At 36.4% G+C, this 23,139-nt stretch overlaps 1 protein-coding gene across 1 annotated transcript; it reads left to right on the top strand.

The window, feature by feature from the left end:
• Nucleotides 1-81: 81 nt before the first annotated feature.
• On the top strand, nt 82-21,957 carry LTA4H (leukotriene A4 hydrolase). The gene is made up of 19 exons (XM_026698384.2): nt 82-444; nt 1,622-1,752; nt 3,598-3,718; nt 4,951-5,019; nt 8,170-8,274; nt 8,418-8,470; nt 8,988-9,060; nt 9,167-9,307; nt 10,014-10,037; nt 10,436-10,506; nt 10,591-10,702; nt 14,341-14,485; nt 14,710-14,813; nt 16,334-16,404; nt 16,882-16,936; nt 17,537-17,632; nt 19,211-19,293; nt 20,535-20,639; nt 21,421-21,957. Exons 1-19 carry the CDS (start codon nt 193-195, stop codon nt 21,548-21,550), a joined length of 1,941 nt encoding a protein of 646 aa, XP_026554169.2. The 5' UTR covers nt 82-192; the 3' UTR covers nt 21,551-21,957.
• The last annotated feature ends 1,182 nt before the right edge of the window (nt 21,958-23,139 follow it).

Raw genomic sequence — 23,139 nt, 5'->3', positions numbered from 1 at the left:
TTTCTGTCCACTTAAATTGCTTTCCTTGAAAGTTTCGGACTGGTAATAGGTTAATAGGTTGCTTGATCGATATCCAGAAGCTACTTGGCTGTCGTGCATCATGGGAGTAGCAGTCTGTTTCCCATTAGTTGCATGAACGCTGGACCTCGTGAAGAACTATAACTCCCAGCGTCCTCCTTGAGCCCACCCACAATGAGGAGGGGACCCTCAGCCCACAAGGCGGGTCTTAGGAGTTCATTACATAGCGAGCGTCGCCCTGAGCCGCCCAATGTGAAACTGTGTGCTGCAGCCATGGCTGAGGGGGACCCGAGTTCCTTCGCTGCTCCAGATGCCTGCCGCACTCACCATCTCTACTTGAGCTGCCGCGTGGACTTCGAGAACCGATCGCTGAGGGGCACCGCGGCCCTCACCGTGCGGTCGGAAAGGGACAACTTGAGTTCCCTGGTAACGCCGCTCCTTCCGTGGGGGGCTTCGAATTGGGGAGGGGGGAGGTTCTCTCGCGCTGCGTTGGGCTTCAGCGTTCAGAATTGCCCGGGAATTCGGGGTCGAGTGAAGAAGAAATAAAGGACGACCCCAATCCGCCCCCCACCCCGGACTTAATTCTCTTCTTGATGGGCCAGGAAGCTGTCTTTGAGCGATTGCTGATAGAGAGCTTGCTCCTTAAGTATGCATGCATTGGAGCGATTGGGTGTAAGGTTTTCTTTAGCTTCTATTTTAAGCAGTTGAATTAAAATAACGATTTCCTTACATGTGGGGACGTGGTGTCCCTACGACTTACGGTGTAAACGTAGAGCAGTACGTTTAAAGGATGTGTGTGGAGGGATGACCATGCATGGTGGCTCACACACAATATCATGAAAGGGTAATGTAAAATTTAATGCATGAATGTGCTGAGCTAGCACTAATATAATGTTAAGTCTTCTTGGAAGTTGCTTTTTATCTCCCTGATAGCAGATGTTGCAAAAGCATAATCCTTCCAGGGCTTTCTGCTAGGTCAAAGTATAGTTCTTCATGGAGGAATGTGGGATGGTCTTGCTGTGGGGAATAAACTTCCAGGCAGGTCTTTGACCAACTCTGCTTCTAAGCTGAAAACAAAATTTCTCTCCATTTTTCTTGGAACAGACTGAGGTCTTGCGTGACAGTTTGTGAAAGAAACACAGCACAAAATGCACATTTCACTAGCTAAATGTTTTATCCTCTTTTTATATAAAAAAGGAGAAAATGGGCCAGAGAGTAGGAATGGTTATGTACTGTAGCAGAGGTGGTATTCAGCAAGTTTTGACCAGTTCTGGAGAACCAGTAGCGGAAATTTTGTGTAGTTCAGAGAACTGGCAAATACCACCTCTGGAGATTTTACAGTATCCTTCCCCTGCCACGTCCACCAAGCCACGCCCACAGAACCGGTAGTAAAAATTTTTGAATCCCACCACTATTAAGCAGCCTTATAAAGAAAGCTTATATCAGTTTTACGACTTGAGCAGACCTAACATTACATGCATTTGATCCTTTTGGAGAATTTTAATAATAAGTAAAATATTAAGTGTTTTAATTATCACTTCCAGAATATTTTCATTATTGTCAGAACATTTATTTGTTATGGTAACTCACGTTTATTTAACAGGTTTTGGACACCAAAGACCTAACAATACAGAAAGTGATTGTTAACAATCAAGTGGCTCAGTTTGTTCTTGGACAACAACACAGCTTCAAAGGAGCACCACTTGAAATCACATTGCCATTCCACTTGAGGAAGTATGCATTTTTATCTTCATATCATAGTTAGCTTGATCTTAGGACTTGTGCCCTTATTTATATATGACCCTGCCCTTGTTGAATAAATGATACTGTAGCATTATAAATGCTGAGAGCCAATTTTGGCTTATGGTCTTGTGGCACCAGGCTAGAAACCAGAAGACTGCGAGCTCTAGTCATGTCTTAGGCATAAAAGCTAGCTGGGTGACTATGAACTTTCAAAATACTTTCAGCCAAACCAACCTCCCAGCATGGTTGCTATGGGGAAAATAGAAGGAGGGTGAATTACATAGGTTTGCTACCTTGAGTTATTTATAGAAATAATAAAGGTGGAGCAAAAAATAATTCTAGTACTATACCATTAGGTGGGGCACAATATTGTATGTTATATAATTTTATAATTATTAAAATCTTCAAAACATTTTTGGCTTTCTCTTGCACAATCCTCTCTTTTTGTTTTGCAATCTAGCACATCTTTCCAAAGACTTTACTTTTGATCTTTTATTAGGGACAAAATGTTCTTCATTCAAAAAAAGCAGTCTAGGGTAGCCTTACAGTGAGATAGGCAGCAAATATAACATAAATAAAAACCCAAGTTTCCAGAAATAACGTTTTAAAATATTTTGAAAAGTAGAGAAAGAAAAGACAAATCTATAAAACTTTTGGTAAAGCAATCCACTTGAAAATTGTAGATTGGGAGGCAAAAGAACTTAGAAGACTGCTCTCTGAAAATTGGTCTGGTTCCCTACTTCTAAAACAGAAAGTAATGGAGGAAAAACCTCAAAAATCAGCAGCAGGATGAGTAATATCAGGAGGAATGCACTGCTGGACAAATTCATTTCCACAAGTTTTATCTTCCAATTTTAAAATCAGGGATACTTGTTTTCTCAACACCACCCATTTGTTAATTATTCTTGTTTGTCCTTCTTGGTGATCCTGCTGCAGAAGAATGGGATGTCAAAAATTTTCAACCACACCCTCTACAGAAACTTGACACATCATGCCAGAATTAAGCTGTGCTACCAGAGAGGGGGTGGTTCATTTCCACTTCCAGAATATTGTCATTATTGTTAGAACATTTATTTGTTATTGTAACTCAGATTTATTTAAGAGGTTTTGGACACCAAAGACACCAATACAGAAAGTGTATTGCAGCTAATTAAAACATACCGTAGAAAGACTAGAGTCCTCAGTATCTGTCAATCTGGTGATTTATGGAGCATGTTGTCTTCTTTAATCAAAAAAGTGCTACGAATTTTAAAAAATCAACATTGTAGGTGTGCATTATAAGAATAATACATAAGAGTAAGTTGAACTCTTAGCAAGTTATATGTGGGCAGACTCGAACAAGTACATTGTGGCTCTTTGCCCACATATTCAGAAGAAATATTGCTCACATTCTCTTTGTCAATAACCATTAAAATATTTTTGATACCTGTTCTGAGAATTTCTTTGGGGTCTCATGATATAAGATTAATCTTGGTATTCGATAGGTTCCTTTTGTTGTTTGCTTCTTTTCAGGCGAATAGGACTCAGCAACTGATTATAATTGTTGAGCAGCACATTATAAAATTATTTTGATTTGTTTTAAAAATGTAATAGACAACTGCTTCCATTAAGATACTGCATGGTTTTGTTTTTTTATTTTATTTTTCCAGTTGGTAACTTAATTTTTTCCCATGTTCTATTGTGCATATAAAGTTTTCTTACTCTCTTGCTTTGTGGGTGGACCACAAACTACTAAGGTCTTTCAGCAGGTATTCATCTTTGTTACAGTTGAGGTTTGAGGGATGGTTTAGGAAAGTCTATGTGATATTCCATGTCTAAATATTCAAATATCTGCAGGGGCCAAGATGTGATTGTGGAGATCTCTTTTGAAACCTCTCCAAGGTCTTCAGCACTTCAGTGGTTTACTCCAGAGCAGACATCAGGGAAAAGACATCCATTTCTTTTTAGTCAGTGTCAGGTGAGTAGGTTGCTTTAGCGACATGTCTCATAAGTAAGTGCTACTGATCTTACTGCCTGATAAAAGTCTGAGAATGCCTTACTTCCTAAACGTGCATATAGTATGTTGTTAATACATCCTAATATACAGGAGACGTGCCATTGTGGGTAAAGACATGCTTGGTTCTCATTCAGAGTTTAATGCTTGGTTTAACATACTTAGATGAATTATAGGGTTTTACACACATCTTAAATTATAAATTTACACGTTCTGATTTGTATATATACTGTACAACTTCGGATTGGACACTTCACAGCACAGTCATTTTTGAGACTCTGCTTATAACTCAGGTACGTACAAATGTATGGCATGCATTTTTGTAATCTTACTGAGCTACTTCCCATGTGCCTGCCAAATTTCAGATTGCCTAAGAACATAAAGTTTAGAAAGGAGTCTACTGAATGAGACGCAATAAAGTGTAGATGTATAATTGAGTTATTTGAGCCTGAATGAACTTGTGACTGGATATGATTATGCAAGAATTGGATACTATGCTGCATTGTAGTATAGAATAAACATTTTACAGGTAGTTCTCAAGTTACAGTGGCAATGAGAACCAGATTTTCCATTGCTAAGCTATGCAATTGTAAAGTGCAAAGTCATGTGACCATACCATTCATGGTAGTTCCAGTAGTCCTTTTTTTATTTTGTATAGATATAATTTTTTAAAATAACAGAAATAAAGCAAAAGGAACAAAACACGAAAATGTATACATTATCAAAAAATACAGAAAAAATAAGCTATAAAGTATAATAACACAATAAAGTTTTATATTGTTAGACCTATGTATAATTGTTAATTATCTAATGAAAACATTCAAAGGTTTGTAAACTATATGATACACTAATATGACTATCTTGCTTTTTTTAATCTATAAACTTTGTAGTTCTGGTTGCTGACAATAAGCAACGCTTTATATATGATTGTGACTTCCAATTTCCTGCCATCTTCCCCATTGACTTTGCTTGTGGGAAGTCAGCAGAGAATTTTGTACATTGTCATGTGATAGCAAGGATGCCATGACAACTGGAACTGCAAGGACTTGTAAATATTCATTCGGCACTGTTGTAACTTTGAACAGTCGCTGAATGAATAGTTGTAACCCAAAGACTGCCTGTATATTAGCCATACTCTTAGTGGTTTGCTGCACTATCTATATAAGAACTAATCAGTGCCCTTGTCTCTTCACTAGGCTATTCATTGCAGAGCTCTTCTCCCCTGCCAAGATACCCCCTCTGTGAAGTTAACATATTATGCGGAGGTAAGTACTAGACAGTTCAGTGCTTCAGGGTCAGTGCTGAAAGAGTGCTTTGGAGAGCAAACTGTTGTGAAACTGTCTGTGACTCTTTGAAGCATCCAGATCTTTTCCCTGGATCACATGGCAGCTGCAGAGATCAGCTGTATGATCCTGGGTAAAGATGGGGCTTTGATAATTTTAAAGACTTGCAAATGGATGCTACATTCATATTCCTGCATACTCTGAAGCATCTTTATTAAATTATTCCCCAAGACTCTAATAAGTAAGTACTTCATGTTGCCGAAATGCCTTCCTTTTGTACTAGGTTGGCCCAACGGAATTAGTATAGGATATGTTTCAAAAGTGCATAGATTCTGCCAGAGAGACTTACTTGAGGAAAGAAATAGTTAAACAGTGAAAATATTCAAATGGTCTCTGTTAGTCTTGCCAGGTACCAAATGTTGACCTTCTGTTTGTAAAGTCTGGATAGTTACTTTGGTGTACATTACTTATATGGTTAAGACCAATGTTTCTCAATCTTGGCAACTTTAAGATCTTAAAGACCCATTTCACCCATGTTAAAATGCTGACTGGAGAAATTCTGGGAGCTAAAGTCCCCAGGTCTTAAAGATACTGAGATTGAGAAAGACTGATTTAGACTCAAGTTTGTCAGAAGACAGTATTTTGGTTTGCACAATGAACAAATCAACCACAAACATTTAAAAAAAAGTTGTGGCTGATTTCTCGGAGGGAAGTAAAAAGTGCTGAAGGAGCATTAAATAAATGCCTCCAAAATGATGTCATTACCTTTCCACATAAAAGTACTGAGATTAGCAGATAATTTTCAATATATAGATATTACTCAAATCATCCTGTTTGCTGCATTGCAAATTACATAAAGAAGTACCTTTATGAAAATCTGTGATATGCTGGTCCTACCCGTTAACTGGAGTTAGAAATTTCCAGTGTTCTATAGCTTTAAAGAGCTAAGCTTTAAGTGATGCATATCAAACTTTTTCCTTTCTTATCAAAATTGCTTATCAGAAAGTCCTGATTTAAATATCCCTGTTGTAATTAGCTGATGGGTTCATATAGCATACCCAAAGAAAAATCACTTCTACCCAATTTTAGGTAATTTACCCAAGTCTGAAAAGTGAGTTTTAAAGAAAAATAAACGGAACATAACTAGATGCAGTATTGTTTACATTTTGCATGAATGTTTTTTGAGCATATGGGTTTTCCCGAGAGATGAGTAGGGAAATTATTTTAAATGGGCTGATATTAATAAAAAATGACAAAAGAAGAAAAGTAATTTCTTATAGTTGTTTGACAAGTAATAAAAGTTATACATAAATATGTCCAAAAGTCAACAAATCTTTATAGCAACAACTCAAAAGCCACTTAAATTATTCAGCTCTCTAACGGTTGAAGGCCTAGTATTACATATTGTCATGTTTGCTCATTCTGATCAAAGAATTTTTTTAAAAAATGTCTGTTATCGTGTATTAACATTTGCCAGACCCCAAGGTTTATAGATAGCAATTAGCACTTGAATAGCACAAAGAAAATCATTGCAACCAGTGCAAAGCAATACTGGGATTGTCCAATAAGCACACAAGCTGCTGAACTAACTGAAGTTTCCAGGTGGTCTTCAAAGGCAACCCATAATGAGCAAATTACAGTAGTCTAATAAGAAAATAAAAGCCTATTTGGTATAGTGGTTATCAAGCTAGAAACTGGGAGATTGTGAGTTCTAATCCTACCTTAGATATGATACTTAGATGAGTATCCTGTTCCATATATTGTCACATCTGGAGTACTAGCCGAAGCTGATCAAAGGCCTCTCCTGATTCTAGTCAAAAAGGATCCCTAGATTGTGCACCTGGGAATCATAAATGGTATAGTCCTATAATTAGCAGATTTCTGAATTAGTCATCACTTTGCTTGCCTGAGTTGAATTTGAAACTGTTTTTCTCTATCCTGACCCTAGCAGCCTTCATGCATAAGGACGTCTACTACATTTTCCTCTAGATCAAAGGGGATAGTACAACTGGATATCATCAGCATATTGATAATAGTGCATCTCAAATTATAGTTGACCTCTCCTAGCATATTTGTGTAGATGTTAAATAGAATAGGTCAGGGATGTCAAACTCATATTGTCACAGTGGCGTCACGTGACGTATCAGGACTTTTTCCCCCCTTCGCTAAACTGGGCGTGGGCATGGCCAGTGTGTGATACATCCAGTCCATGAGGCAGAGTTTGACAGTACTGATATAGGTGAAACAAGCCCTGGATATAACAGATGGATTGAAGGACCCAACCTTCTCCCCATACCACCGTTGACTGAAAGATCTTTCAAATAGAAAGCAGAACTACTGTTGCATAATACCAACTCTCAGACCTTGAAACAGTTCAGAGAATACTGTGGTTAACATCATTGAAAGCCATTGAGAAATCCTGAAAGATGACAGTCATTTTGTTTGTTCCTCTAAATCCTTTCTGAGGTCATTCACAAATAATAAGCAGACAGACAGACAATCCCATTTGAAACCAGGCTACTATAGGTACAGATAATTTGTTTTCCCCAGCATTCTCTGTAATTGCAACTCCACTGTTTCTTGCTACTTTTGCTAAAATGGCCGTATTTCTACCCATTTGGCAAGACATTCTACCCCTAACCTACACTGTAGGTTTTAGTGTATGAGGGAACTACAATTGGCCAAGACTTACCCTTGTATAAAAGACATATCCATATTTCAAGCCTTCATTTGTATATGCTAAATGCATGGATGATACATTTTTAAAGGATTTGTCTGCTTGAATAGCTCTTTTTTGTAATGGTTACACTTAAAATAATTTATTTGAATTAAAATTGTGCACTTAGTTTTCTTGTTAAATGCTAGATAATGAAACATTTACTATAAGCTTATATAATTGAGGTACATGTTTATATCTAATTTAGCTTCAATGAGCTGTTGATGATGTAGTACAATAGAATCAAAGCTGAAAACAGCAAGATGTAGAGGGGAGCATCTGGAAGGAGATGCGAGCGTATACGTAACACATAACAGAAATTTCTGACTTGCACTGTTGCAAAATTAGCATTTTAATTAAAGGAAAAGTGTTATCATATTGTATATAAATTTCAGGTGTGTTTTGTGTTTAATTAGATATCTGTTCCAAGTGAGCTGGTGGCTCTTATGAGTGCCAAGAGAGATGGAGACTTGCTTGATCCAGAAGACCCATCTAGGAAGATATTCCGTTTTATTCAAAATGTAAGAGTATTCACATGACATATTGTATTTGAATGAGTTTTCTTCAGCAAGCAGCCTTCTAAATTTAAACTGTCAAACATAGAGGTCTGTGGTAATTATGGTTTTATTTCCCAAGAACTTACTTCCTTCTTCCTCTGTGTTAGGTTCCAATACCCAGTTATCTGGTTGCTTTAGTAGTTGGTGCCTTGGAAAGCAGGTGAGGATAATATAGTTGAATGCTGCTTAAGTGGGTGGGGAGGTGGGGGGGGGAGATTTAAGCATCCTACATCCTCAGTAGCTGTTTGTGACTCTGGATCACTGGCAAAAGCCTGTCTGATTTCTCAACTGGACACATCTCAGGCAATGAACCTGTACCTACCAGGTACCAGCCACATGGTCAGCTGATTGGGAGGAATCAGATTTCATTTTCTCATTGCAAATGGCAGTTCTGTCAGCTGGTAAGAGGCATCCACATGCCTAAGGGCAAGAGGTGAAGGAGAAAGTGAGGCATATACCTGTTCTTTCTGTGGTGATCAGTATATGAGTGGAAGATTAGTCAAGAAACAGAATTAGGAACAAAAATAACTGAAACAATTACCTAGCAACTGTTGCATTTCAGTGTTATTCCCTGCAACTCATTTGCTCTAGTTAATACAATTTAACTAATACTGTCTTGCATAGTAATGAAATCCAAACAGTATTCTTCATTTATCTAATTGAATGTTGTTCTGCAGAGTGATTGGCCCTAGAACTTTGGTGTGGGCTGAAAAGGAACTGGTGGACAAATCAGCTTATGAATTTGGTGAGGTGAGTTACTTGCATAATGATAATAGCCATATTTGCTGGTATATTTATTTGTCTTCTGTATACTTATGTTAAAAATTAAACACTGGTTTGCTCACTCTTGTTTCAGGCTGAAGCCATGCTGAAAATAGCAGAAGATCTGGCAGGTCCTTATGTCTGGGGTCAATATGATTTGTTGGTATTGCCCCCATCATTTCCATATGGTGGTATGGAGAATCCCTGCCTCACTTTTGTTACTCCTACTTTATTAGTAAGTTTGACTTTATTATGGATTCCATCTCTTAGAAAAGAGGTCTCCAAACTTGGCAACTTTAAGACTTGTGGACTTTAACTCCCAGAATTCCTCAGCCAGCTATGCTATGCTGGCTGATGAATTTTGGGAGTTGAAGTCCACAAGTCTTAAAGTTGCCAAGTTTGGGGACCCCTTCCTAGAACAAAATATTGAATCACTTTGACCCCATTTCATTTGCGAAATTGTCTTGTCTTTGATATGTCTTTATATAGGTACCAAAATTAACTCCCAAATTTATGTTGCTAAGTGAGACATTTGTTAAGTGAGTTTTGCCCAATTTTATATTTTTTTCTTGCCACAGTTAGGTGAACCACTGCAATTGTTAAGTTAGTAGCATGGTTGTAAAATGAACCAGGCTTCCCCATTGACTTTGCTGTCATGTGACCCCTAGTCATTGCAACCATCATAAATATGAGTCAGTTGCCAAGTGTCTGAATTTTGATCATGTGTCATGGGGATTCTGCAATGATTATAAATGTGAAAAATGGTCCTAAGTCACTTTTTTCAGTGCTGTTCTAATTTTTAACAGTCACTAAATGAACTGATGTAAGTCGAGGACTACCTGTAAAATATTTTTTTTGTCCAAATTATAGACCATAATATTGTAAAACTTATTTGTCTGGTATGAGTTTAGAGTTTTAATTAAATTATTTTGTTTGTGCAGGCTGGTGACAGATCATTATCCAATGTAAGTATAAATCTAAATTTACTGATTTATGAGGATACACTATGCTATGAAATGCAAATGGGTTGCTCAAAACTTCATAAATAGCTTCGGATAATATTATTACCTATTTAGTTTAAAATTATTCAATACATATTAATAAGAAAAATGGTAAAGGTTTATTCTATAGAATTTGATACAGAAATTTACAACTGAAGCACATTTTAAGAGATTTAGGAGATTATATGAGCATTGGAAAAACATTAGTCTTCTTTTGGCTACATACAGTTGATGGCATTCTCTTTCATGTAATTTCTGTACTTGGTGCTGCAGACATTAACTAGTAAAACAGAACATGATTTTGCTCCTATTTGTTGTCTCTTTGAGTTAAAGAAGCCACAATACATTTTTATACATTTCAGGTTATTGCACATGAAATTTCTCATAGCTGGACAGGGAATTTGGTAACAAACAAGACTTGGGAACACTTTTGGTAGGTGAAATCGAAATCTTTGAAGAATTGTTGCTTGTTTAAGGGTCTATCGAAAATTACTCATTTATCTGTTTCATATTCTAGGCTAAATGAGGGGCATACTGTTTATCTAGAACGCAGAATTGGTGGTCGGCTGTTTGGAGAACAATTCAGGCACTTCCAGGCTCTAGGAGGCTGGCGAGAATTACAAAACACAGTAAGTGCATTATTGGTTTATGGAATATTTAAATGTATAATATTACTCCCTTGACACATGAGCCTGGATAGATAACAAATAATAGAACAAATAATGCAAATCCACCTAAAACCAGTTTAAACTCCCCAAGCATCCAGGGGGAATTCAATACATGTATCAACACAACACCAGGAACATCTAGCCTGGTACCTGTGGAAGAAGAACAAGTCTTTAGCACCTTATGAAAGGCCCACAGTCCTGAGTCATCCAAATCTTCCAGGTAATATGAAGATAATAAGCATAGTAATAAATAGAAACATGCAGAATTCCAGAGGTGATCTTCAGGAACTCCAGCCATAGCACTTGTTTATAATACTGAAAGCAGTTGTATCCTTTCCTGGGATTGTGTACCAGGCAGCCACATGATTTGAGAAAAGCTGCTTTAAAGTGTGGGAAAGATGTGCTGTGTTTATTTGCAGTGTCCTGGACACTTTTTATGGCTAAAAAATTAAAATGTTGCCTGATTAAATAATGGCATTTTTTTGTATTAAAATGCGTTGAACTGAACTGGTAGTCCCTGATTTACAGTAGTTCATTTAGTGACTGTTCAAACTTACGATACCATTGGAAAAAGTAACATGACCATTTTTCACGTGACCGTTGTAGCATCCCTATGGTCACGTGATCAAAATGCAAATGCTTCACAGTGAACTCATATTTTTGATAGTTGCATTGTCCTGGGAGCCTGGGAATCACCTTTTGCAACCTTCTGACAAGCAAAGTCAATGGGGAAGTCAGTTCACGTAACAACCGTATCCCTAATGTAATGACTGCAGTGATTCACTTAACAGCTGTGGCAAGAAAGGTCGTAAAAGGGAGCAAAACTCACTTAACAAACATCTCACTTAGCAACACAAATTTTGGGCTCAATTGTGGTCATAAATCAAGGACTACTTGTATTAAATAAAGACATTTTAAGTGTCAAATAGATATTTTTTAAGCATTAAAGTAAGTGCATCTGATTTCAAGAAACATAACTATACTGCCTCTCCCTAAACCAGCATTTAATTTTTGGAAAATGTTTCCTTTATTGCTCCCTCCTTAGCATTTTCGATACTCAAAGTGAGAAGGAAATACATAGATTGCATTAAATAAATCCACAAAGTGGCAGCATAAGTCTATAAGTTGAAAAATTCTTTATCAAACAGAATATTTAAACAAAATGAAGATCTGTGGAACTTAATTCAGAAAAAACTAATAATCAAACATTTTATTTCATTTGGAAGTTCCATTATACGAGTATTGTTGAAGGTATGTTCTCATATCTTGCTACTGAAATGCACTTTCAAAGTGGCAGTTTAAGGAACAAAAGTCAGATTTTGGAGACAGTATGTAAATTTTCTTATGTTAGGCAGGAAAGCTTTCAAAATTTTCTTACATTTTTTGAAGTTTTTTAGATAGCAGCCAGTATTATTTTGACTTGTATTGCGGAAATGAGCCAGACGTCAATGCAATAAAAAGGAAGTATATTTTGTGGAACAAAATCTAAAATCATTTTAGTTAAAACGTTTTGAGCTCATACAAGTTCCCTCTCTCTTTAAAAATTGCTTATGTCTGATCTAGATGTGGGCAGGGTAGACATAACAGTGCCCAAAGCTTCAGGAGCCAGGAAAGAACCTGATTGATGGATAGACTATTCAATTTTTATAGTTGCTCATTTCACATATGCAACTCTAGACAGCTCACAACAATTAAAAACAATAACAAGAACAATAAAAGTGCAAATAAAAACAGCATACAACTATATTAAAAACTACTGTCAGAAATTCAGACACAAAACCATCACAATCAGTAGGTAAATGCAAGCAATACATCTGATTCAGCAAAACCATTGAAGAGGCTTACCATTTCTACTGGTCCCTTAAATGTGGTAGCACACTTCAGAGCCTTTCTAGATGCCAAAAGAATAAAGACCAGCCCTGGGAAATTATTTATTTATTTATTAGATATTTTTTTTATCCTGTCTTTCGTACTTTATAAGTAACTCAGGGCAGCAAATATTACATAATATTCCTTAATAAAGGAGAATATTTGTAGCTCAGGGTTAAAATTACACTCTTGAGCTTGCTTGTTTTCTTGCAGATATTCCATCACCCAACTATGTAACATCATCAGTACTAGTAAAGAGTGCAGTTTGCTGTCAGTTTATATTCTGGTGGCTTGCCTGTCAGTGTTGGTGGGGGTGGTCTTAGGGATTCTTTGTTTGGGCTGTTTGATGTGGGCTTCTTTGATTGTTGGTCTGATGTTAACCTTGGAGTTAATCTATGCTGATCTGGGTGCTGATTGTGGGTGGAGAGGTGTTTGGGTCTTTTTGTTCCCTTTTGGGCTGGTTGATTGTCCCTTTTGAACAATCTATAATGTTTATTTGTCTATTGATGGCTGATTTGCCAGTGCCAGCCTTCTAGAAATTCTTTGGTGTTTTGGGGCTTGGATTGGTCTTAGGATGGTCACATTCTCCCAATTGACACTATGATCACATCTGTCTATATGTTGTGAAATTAAAGAACTTTCATCATGTCTTCTGATTGCTAATTGGTGTTCATGGATGCTTTCTGCCAGTCTTTTGCCTATTTGTACTACATAGTGGTTGTTGCAGTGATTGTTACATTGTATGTTGTAGATGATTCCTGTTGTTTTTTTCTCTGGGGTTGTTGGGTCTTTTGGTTTGCTTAGGATGCTTTAAAGGGCTTTAGTTGACACGTGTGCTATCCTGATTCCATGTGGTCTGATGGTGGTTTCTGAGATATTCTTGATGTATGGCAGTGTAATTCTTTTTAGGGTTTGTGTTGGTTATGCTTTATTAGGTTGAGTGGTCAGGGACTTTTTGATAAAGTTGGGTGGATTTCCATTTTGTTGGAATATGTTGTATAAATGCTTTATTTCCTTTTTTTTTTTCGCTGTTCCGGGTTGCTGCAGAGTGTTCAGGCTTGTCTAAATAATACTCCTTCCTTCTCCTGTTTTGCCCACAACAACCCTGTGAGGTGGATTGGACTTAGAGAGTGGGACTGGTCCAGGATCCCACAGCCAGCTTTCATACCTATAATGAGACTGGAACTCATAGTCTCCTGGTTTCTAGGCCAGTGTTTTTACCACTACATCAAACTGAATCACAGGCACAGAAGCTCTCTTCCTGGGTCCCATCAGATTGATATTCCTTGGTAGATGGGACCCATAGCATGGTTTTCTTGGAAGATCTGATGGGATGGGTAGATGTAAACGGGAAGAAGCAGTACCTCAAATATTTCAGGCCTGTATCATGTGGGACTCTATTGGGCATTACCAGCACCTTGAATTGTACCCAAATGTATTTGATATTTGGGTCTCCTTTTCTCCTTTGTACACCAGTCTTCTTTCTTTGTTGTTAGTGCTGGACATTTTTGTTTTGTTTTGTTTGCTTCTTTTTCTGTTTTGTATTTTATCTTCTTTGATAGAACAGAATAAATATACTTTTTTCAAAAAAGAATTGTACCCAAAAGTGTACAGGTAGTCAAAGCTGCTTGCACTTTGATATGGCTCAAGGGCTAATCACACAAAGTAACTGCTTGCAGAGCAGAGGCGCTGCTAAGAAAATCTTCTTTGTTTTCATAACTGTTTTCTAGATTAATAACCTTGGAAGCACAAATGAAGTAACTAATCTGATCCCTAGTCTGAAGGAGGTAAACCCTGATGTTGCATATTCTTTTGTTCCATATGAAAAAGGCTTTGCTTTATTGCTTCATCTGGAGCAGCTACTTGGTGGACCAGGTATTAATTTATTTTAAAATTACGTGACCTTCTTTAACCTAGACCAGGGCTGTCAAACTCCCGGCTTCTGAGCCGGATGTGTCATGTGCTGACCCCTCCCACGCCCTGGTTAACAAAGGGGGAAAAAGTCCCGATACATCTCATGATGCCGCCGTGACATTGTGAGTTTGACACCCCTGACTTAGACATTCTGCTATTGATTAATATATGTCATACTCTCACAGATGTCTTCATTGGCTTCTTGAGAGCATACATCCAACAGTTTGCATACAAGAGTATAGTGACTGAAGACTGGAAAAATTTCCTCTACTCCTATTTCAAGGATAAGGTTAGTTGCTATTCTTATAATTCAAGATTTTACTTACAATTTAAACTAAAAGAATGGAATGATATGAAATCAAATTGTTGTATACACAGTCCTTTCAACAAACTAGTTTGCTTTTTTTTTATTTATCCAATTTGTAGAGCTGCCCATCTGAAACAGTGACTATTATTCCTTTTCACCTAGCAGCCACTTGAGTGAATTGTTAATCTTTTAAACTCAACTACAGTTTAATCTATGATCCATTCAGATATTCTTCCCAAGAGATTTCCTTACTTACCTAAACAGAGAAATGGAATGACCATGGTTGGGTAAAAAAACACAAACAAAACAAAAAACAGTGGGAGCAGGAGTAACTTACGACTTCCTGCCAGCTTTCCTGTTGAGTTTTCTCATGAAAAACTAATAAAGGGCATTGGAAATCCCTCCCACCGTCCATCTTCCTACTTCTCTGCTCCTTTCTTCCATCCTTCCTTCCTACCCCCCCCCCTTTCTTTCTTACCCGAACTGATCAACAGAAAACATCCTCTTTCCTCCCACCCTCTCCCAAGAAGGCAGGTAAATGCTTGTTGCAGGTGAAGTAGTGAGTGTGGCTGGGAAACTGTCATAGAATATTGAAAATGAGGATTACGTTACTGCAGCAGCCTCATAGTGCTGAAGCTGCCATAACTTTTCCAAACTGCATTCCTTTGGATTCCTGGATTTCATTTGAGATACCTTTGATAAAAGGTTTATCTAAAGATGCCCCATTTCACCCACTTAAAAGTTACAGACATGAGTATAAATATACGTAATGAATTGATTAAAACAGATAATCCTAGGACCTATAGGTCATATTGAAGGAATGTGGGAAAATATGATCTATATTTTCCCACATTCCTTTAGTGGATAGATTGCCTGTGATCCTCCAGAGATTGTTGAAATGCAATTCACAACATCACTTAGTATCTGAGATGCAGCAAATTGTTTATCCTTGCACTATTTAATAAAAGGAACTTTGGTAATATCTGGACAGGTAGAAAAGCACTAAACGAATAAAGTTATGTTGGCAGCTGGCACTTCAAGAAAATTGCAGTCCAAAAATACAACAAAGACTAATTCCTTCAAAGTTGCTCAAATTACCTGATGAATATGTTGAAGCAAAATATGTCATTATGAGGATTCCAGCATGGAGATATAATTGGCACAGTAATTTAAATTTACATGCTATTCAGGATTATATAGCTGGAGGTCAGAATAATACTACTTTTGAAGATATATGTTTACATGTATAGAAAACATCTTATTTAAATATTTATGCCTGCATGCATCCAGCAAAGTCAACCAATGCTTTAGTTGTTAATGAATAAATTGTATTCTATTCATTATGTGTGAAATCTATTCAACATATTCAACTGCATTTAGTTTGTTTTGGTGACTTTAAAAAAAAACTGGGGTATGTTACATCGTAAGAAATTGATATGACTTTAAAAGTAATTTTGGTTCACTGCCCACATTTTGGTTAATAGGATGTCATTTTTTTCTAGGTTAATGTTCTTAACAAAGTTGACTGGAATGCATGGATGCATACTCCTGGCATGCCACCAGTAAAACCTGAGTAAGAATTTTCCTCCAGTAGTTTTCCCCATCTCCTTATTTACAGGCAGAGCTTTTAGTTGTATTTTTAAAGCTATTTTTCAATAAAGATGTTTGTTTATTTAAATCTACATTATCTGTTCTGGATCTTTTATTTATTATGTTGAAATGAGCATTTAGTTGATTGCTAGATGAATATGGTACACATTTTTAGATGATCCAAATCTACATATAGAATAGTTTTCTATAAAAATAACACATTTATTAAAATCAATATTACCAATATTATTCAATATTACCAAATAGCTATAAAATGTTTTTGAATTATTCTTCTTAAAATTCTACATATCTGTAAGCAAAGTTCTTTATATTACATAATCTGCTACAATGCATGTAGAGCATTAGACGTGTCAAAAATAAACATGTAATTTCATGCAGATGAACATGCACACACATACTTTTACATTTGTAAACAAATCCTGTTTTTTCCCATCATCAGATATGATACTACATTGTCAAATGCTTGTGTTGCCTTGAGCCAAAGATGGATCAAAGTGAGTTAATGACTTCTAATCACAGAACATTTTATATGTTTGTCAAGTGTTATTTAAGTGTACCACTTTACTTTGACTTCCACTTTCACAGTATAGAATTTAATGCAAGGTCATTGACAACTTGCCTTTATATTGAAATACTGTTTCATCAGCTGCTGTTTTAGACTGTTTTGAACATTATTTCTTCATATATTTTTTATTGTATGATAGTATGAGTGTGAGAGACATTGCATAAATTTAGTCAATAGAAATAGGTACTTGCTGTAATGCTATGATATAAAGTTGTTCATAATTATGTGGAAGCAAGGCTTTAATTTTTTTTATGCAATTGGAATAAGTTACACATTCAGTAGGAAGTATATTCTAATCTTGTCTTTGAAGATATTTGTTACCTTTATAACTATAAGTATGTAAGGCAAAAATATTTCTTGTCTTTAAAAAAAACTGAAGTCCTTGGTGTTTGATCCTTATTTACCAAAGTGAGGTTTGGTAAATGAAATCCTTCTGAATGTGGATCCTGGCATTTTAGAAACTAGGAGTTCCTTTGTACATTCCTGCCCTTGTGGACTTCACATTTCTTCCCAATTTGGTTTCCTTTAGGCCACTGAAAGTGATCTTGGTTCTTTCAGCTCAGCTGATATAAATGATATGTCTTCTCACCAAGTGATTGAGTTCCTTGCACTCCTGATGTTGGAGGTAAGTGGTTGCCAGCCCTTTGTCATTCAAACATATATGTGTTTAGCCAGACATTGAAAAGAAGGATTTTTTTCAAGGAAAATGGCATGAACCTGGTTTAGACAGTATTTCATTAGCTTGGAAAATTGAATGTTTACAAATTGTTTGGCTACCCATCTTGTCTAAATGATTCTGGGAAAAGTCACAACAGGTAAAAAAATAAAAACTAATACAGGTGGTCCTCGACTTACAACAAGTTCATTTAGTGATCGTTTAAAGTTACAATGGCATTTTAAAAAGTGACATGACAATTTTTCACACTTATGAGTGTTGCAGCATCCCCATGGTCACATGATTTACGTTCAAATGCTTGACAGCTAACTCACATTTATGACGGTTGCAGTGTACCAGAGTTATGTGATCTCCTTTTGCAACCTTCTGACTCTGACAAGCAAAGGCAGTGGGGAAGCCAGATTCACTTAACAACCATATTACTAATTTAAGAACTGCAGTGATTCATTTAACAAATGAGGTGAGAAAAGTCATCAAATAGATTAACAAATTTCTCACTTAGCAACATACATTTGCTCAATTGTAGTCGTAAGTTGAGGATTATCTATATACAAGCAAATTATCCACAATCAATTTTTTTTAAAAAAACAGGAAATTATGATCAACAGAATTCATTCTACCTCAGCTCAACATAGTTCATATCTTCAGGGCCTTCCTAAAGAGTAGGAAGGTCAAAGCCAGTGTAGGTCTTTATAGGTCATAACCAGCACCTTAAATTGAACTCAGAACCAATGCTGCTCACGTAGCTGAGGAGTAAAATGCTCTATCGGGGGACTAGCCACGTGAATACATTCTATATCAGCTGCAAATTCTGGGTGCTCTTCCAGGGCAACCCCATATGTAATACAATATGGTAACCCATTGAAGTGATGACCAAGGCATGAGTGAATACAGCCTCTGGTTCAGGAACAGGTGCAACTGGCACACAACATGGAGTTGCACTGTGTTTTTTTTTTTATTGTGCAAATGTATAAATTGTGGGAAAAGATAAGTTCAATGTGATATTCTTTCATTCAGAAACATGGGGAATAATTAACTTGGGCAAACCTTGTGTTCAAATGGTCCATATGTTTCCTTCTTCCTTATTTGTGTAAGCAAAAAGCAAGGATTTACATTACAAATTAACCAACTATTTTTTAAATATAGTAGAGGTTGGTTTAGAAAGGCTCTGGGTATGCTAGGTAACTAACAGAACAAGCAAAGCTGAGGGTCTTGCCTTAGAAATAGATTGGATGCCAAAAGAAACAATGCTAGGAATTGGTTACTCAACTTTCTTACTTCTATTTAATGAATATAGACCAAAGGCGCAATGAAGTTGTATATGATTATTATTATTATTATCTGCTCTGAACTGCACTTTTCTACAATAGAATGAGTGAATTTCCAGAAACATTGCTTAGAAACTGACATTGTTACTTAGAACTAAAGATATATCATTGCGGTTTTTTCCCCATTTCCTTTTCCTCCTTGTCTGTCCTTCTTTTTCTCTCTCTCTCTCTCTCACACACTCCATTTCAAAATTAATAGAATCCTCTTCCAGTGAGCCATGTGAGGCGAATGCAGGAAATCTATAACTTCAATGCAACAAACAATTCCGAAATCAAATTCAGGTTCGTTGCAAATATAGAAACAATACATTGAAATGGTTGCAAATCAAGTTTTTCTACTTAGTCCTATTGTATGTACACCTAAATCTCTCATGATGGAGATCAGAAATTACACATGGAAACAAATATATTGAAGTAAGCAGCTGTTCAAGAATGAGAGCATCACACCTGGGAAGTTTGAAGAAGGTGAAAGATGATACTTTTGTTTTGTTTTGTTCTTAGGCTCCTTTAAATGATGAATTATATCTGGCCAAACCAGTTGCTTAATTAGGAACTTGCAGACTTAATCTATTTAATTTGATGCCAACAAACATTCTTAGACTATTAAGCTTTTGGCTAAATAAGCCATTATTATATCAGGACTATATATTTTTTTCTTTGTTTCATCCTCATGCACTGACTTTCGTGCTTTGTTTCCAGCCTCTTCAATTCAAATTTTAAAGCTATTTATCAATTGACATTCAGCCACAATTTCCTATTTTGGTCTTGGGATTTAAAGAGATAAGAATAAACATCCCAAATGGGAGGAAAGGGGAGGGGAATGATCTATGGGTCTGATAGTCATTCACCTATATTTGTTAAGCCAAGAATGTTACATTGAAATTATCCTTAAAATTACCTAATGTGCAGGGGGTGCTGCCAGTTTTTAAAATTCTAAATTTTGAATTGTCAGTGTGATTATTCATTGTGTATATGTTATATGCAGGAGTTTTGCAGATTGATTTAGTTATTTATGAAGCACTGAAAAACAGTCTCACTATCAATAGATTGATTTGATGCTTGTTGTAGAATAAAGCAAATTGACGTTTGTTTGTTTTGTTTTGTTTTTAAGAAAACCTAAAGAGAAGTTGAAAGCATATGTCCAGTGTGCAATAAACTTTAGGGGATAAAAACTTTAAAAATATGTCGATGCAAGGGATATCTTGCCAAAGACAGCTTGTGCATCTTGCATGCTATGTGCTTCTTCTAAACCCTACTGATAGGGGCAAATTATCATTTTGAAAGCTTTTCTTTTGTGCCAATTAAATTTTTATAATAACTTGATATCTGAAAAAATATAAATTATATGAGTAACTATACTTTGCAAAGTACTTCAGTTTAGGAACAGCATATTCTAGAAACTGGATTATTATTATATATATAAAGGATTTTTATATAATTGTTTAAAAATTAAGTAGTTTATAGTAATATAAATAAATGAATACAATAAAAAGGGAAATTAACTTCATCCCGCTACCTTTCAGGTGGCTCCGCCTCTGCATTCAAGCCAAGTGGGAAGATGTCATCCCTCTAGCTCTAAAGATGGCTACTGAACAAGGTCGCATGAAATTTGTTCGCCCGTTATTCAAGTAAGAAAAATGTCAAAATGTTTTAGCCATTTTCTTAATCATTGACCTAAACATCATTTTTGATTTTTTCAAAACCACCAGTATCAGAATTATAATGCAAATATACAACTCCCTTATTAACCATCTTAATGTGGAATTTGTAGTAGCTTCTGTTTAGTCTATTTCTTTTTACATACCAAACAATAAAAATTTCACAACCTGGATGTTGAAGGAGCAAGAGTTGTTAACCTTTTTTTTATGAAGTTGGCAATGCTGTTTTATAATGTCATTTTAAAACTTAAAATCATTAATAAATTCTAAAGAATAGCAGTTATTATAAGATCACATAGGAGAACTTAAATATTGTTAAATTTGGCTGTGAGATTTTGGCTTTTTAAAATAATTCATTACTGGAGATTAATGAACATTATGCTGTTGATCACATTTGATTGAAGCAAGCAGTCTATTAAATATTGGATGATTAGATTACCTAAAAACTTGTTTTATCTATCACTCCACTTTGGGATTTTTAAAATAGCAGGTGGTATATACATATTTTACATAAATAATGTAAAAGGCAGAAATTAACTAAGTAAGTTCTAACACAGGTTCATGTAAACCTACTCCTATTTATCATGCAGCACTTTCCTCAAAACTCCAGATATAATCTGAATAGAGGAGATAAACTATATAATCCTTCTTAGTTCGGACTACAGTTTTTATTACCATATGTGAACACTGTACTGATAATGAAAACAAAAGTACTAAAACATTTTTTTTGTTAATGTGGAATTTTTTACAGGGATCTCTATAAATTCGAAAAATCACGTGACCAAACCATCAGTGCCTTCCAGCAGCACAAAGATTCTATGCATCCAGTGACTGCAATGTTGGTATCCAAAGATCTAGGCCTGGAGGGACAAATAGCTTAATTCTTCAGAGTTCATGGTGCTGACCTTGTATGAGAGAATTTTGGTATTCTTTTCCACTCTCTTGCCAAAAAATACAAATAAAATCATGGTAGATCTCATTTGCTTTCTTACTTTACCTTGTGTTCTGAACCTGGAACAAAGAAGCTCTTTCTACATTTTCTAGAGCTTTGCCCTTGTGCTACATACGTGTTCTACAAAACTGGGGGGAAACCCCTATATTTTTCTACATTTTGCTACAGTAGTTATACTTTTACCACAACAAATACAGGTATTAGTGGGCTTTATTGAAAATGTGTATTAACTGTAGCTTTTTGAGTTTTACCTGCAATCTCTTTTTATGTTGATATACTTAATGTAATCATTGATTTCATCAGAAAAGTGAAATAAACAATGGACAGATAAAACAATCTCTGTTTTTTATTCTTTCTGTAACAATGTTGGTATAGCTTTCATGTCTGATTCATGAGTCAAATCTTTGTCTTTAAAATATAAAGGCAGAAACAATTAACTTTTATTTTTATGTATAAGATTTATGTGGTATGGTGGTTTGCTATGGTGGCTCTGGGTGACATACAAGGATTAAAACACAAAACCCATGCCATATAACTCCTGGCACCCAAGATAAAATAACTACTTCATTCATTTAGAAATGCAGTAGAGCTCATCTAACCACCTAACTCAGACACCTGGGGGAACAGCTAGGCTTCAGTGCCTTGCGAAAGGCTAACAATGTCAGGGGCATCTGAATCTTCAGAGGGATGCTGTTCTGTAGGGCAGGTACTACAGGTAGGCCTCAGCTGGCAACTGTTTAGTGACTGAAGTTACAACAGCATTAAAAAAGTGACTTACGACCGTTCTTCACACTTAACTGTTGAAGCATTCCCACAGTCACATGATCAAAATTCAGATGCTTGACAACTAGTTCATATTTTTGATGGTTGCAGTGTCCTAGGGTCTTGTCATCACCTTTTGTGACCTTCTGAGAAGCAAAGTCACGGGGAAGCCAGATTCAATTAACAGCCTTGTTACTAATTTAACAACTGTAATGATTCTTTTAACAACTGTGGCAAGAGAGGTCGTATAATGAGGCAAAACTCACTTAAATGTCTCACTTAACAACAGAAATTTTGGGGTCAATTGTGGTTGTAAATTGAGTACTACCTGTACTGTTGGAAAGCCATAACTGCAGGGTCTTAACAAGATACCATGGTTTTCACAGAAGGGGCCAGAGGTATTCATCAGGTTCTGACCGGTTCTTGAGAACTGATAGTGGAAGTTTTGATAATTCAAAGAACCGGCAAATACTACCTCTGACTGGCCCCGCCCCCATCTTTTCTCTGCCTCCTGAGTCCCAGCTGATCAGCTGGGTCTTTTGTTGCCCTGCACAGGAGAACGGAAGTGGAAAGCAGGTTAGTGGGGTGAGGAGGGAATGGGTTTTTGCACTATCCTTTCTCTGGAGTGAAGTGGGAAAGAAGATTTTAGAGTATCCTTCCCCTGCCACGCTCCCTGGCCACGCCCACCAAGCCACACCGACAGAACCAGTAGTAAACATTTTTGAATCCCACCACTGGAAGGGGCTCAGAGCATGC

This window comes from Pseudonaja textilis, chromosome 5 (assembly GCF_049901715.1).
Source record: "Pseudonaja textilis isolate UNSWEBS1 chromosome 5, rPseTex1.2, whole genome shotgun sequence".
Classification (NCBI taxonomy): Eukaryota; Metazoa; Chordata; class Lepidosauria; order Squamata; family Elapidae; genus Pseudonaja; species Pseudonaja textilis.
This window is presented reverse-complemented; position numbering and strand designations above follow the sequence as displayed.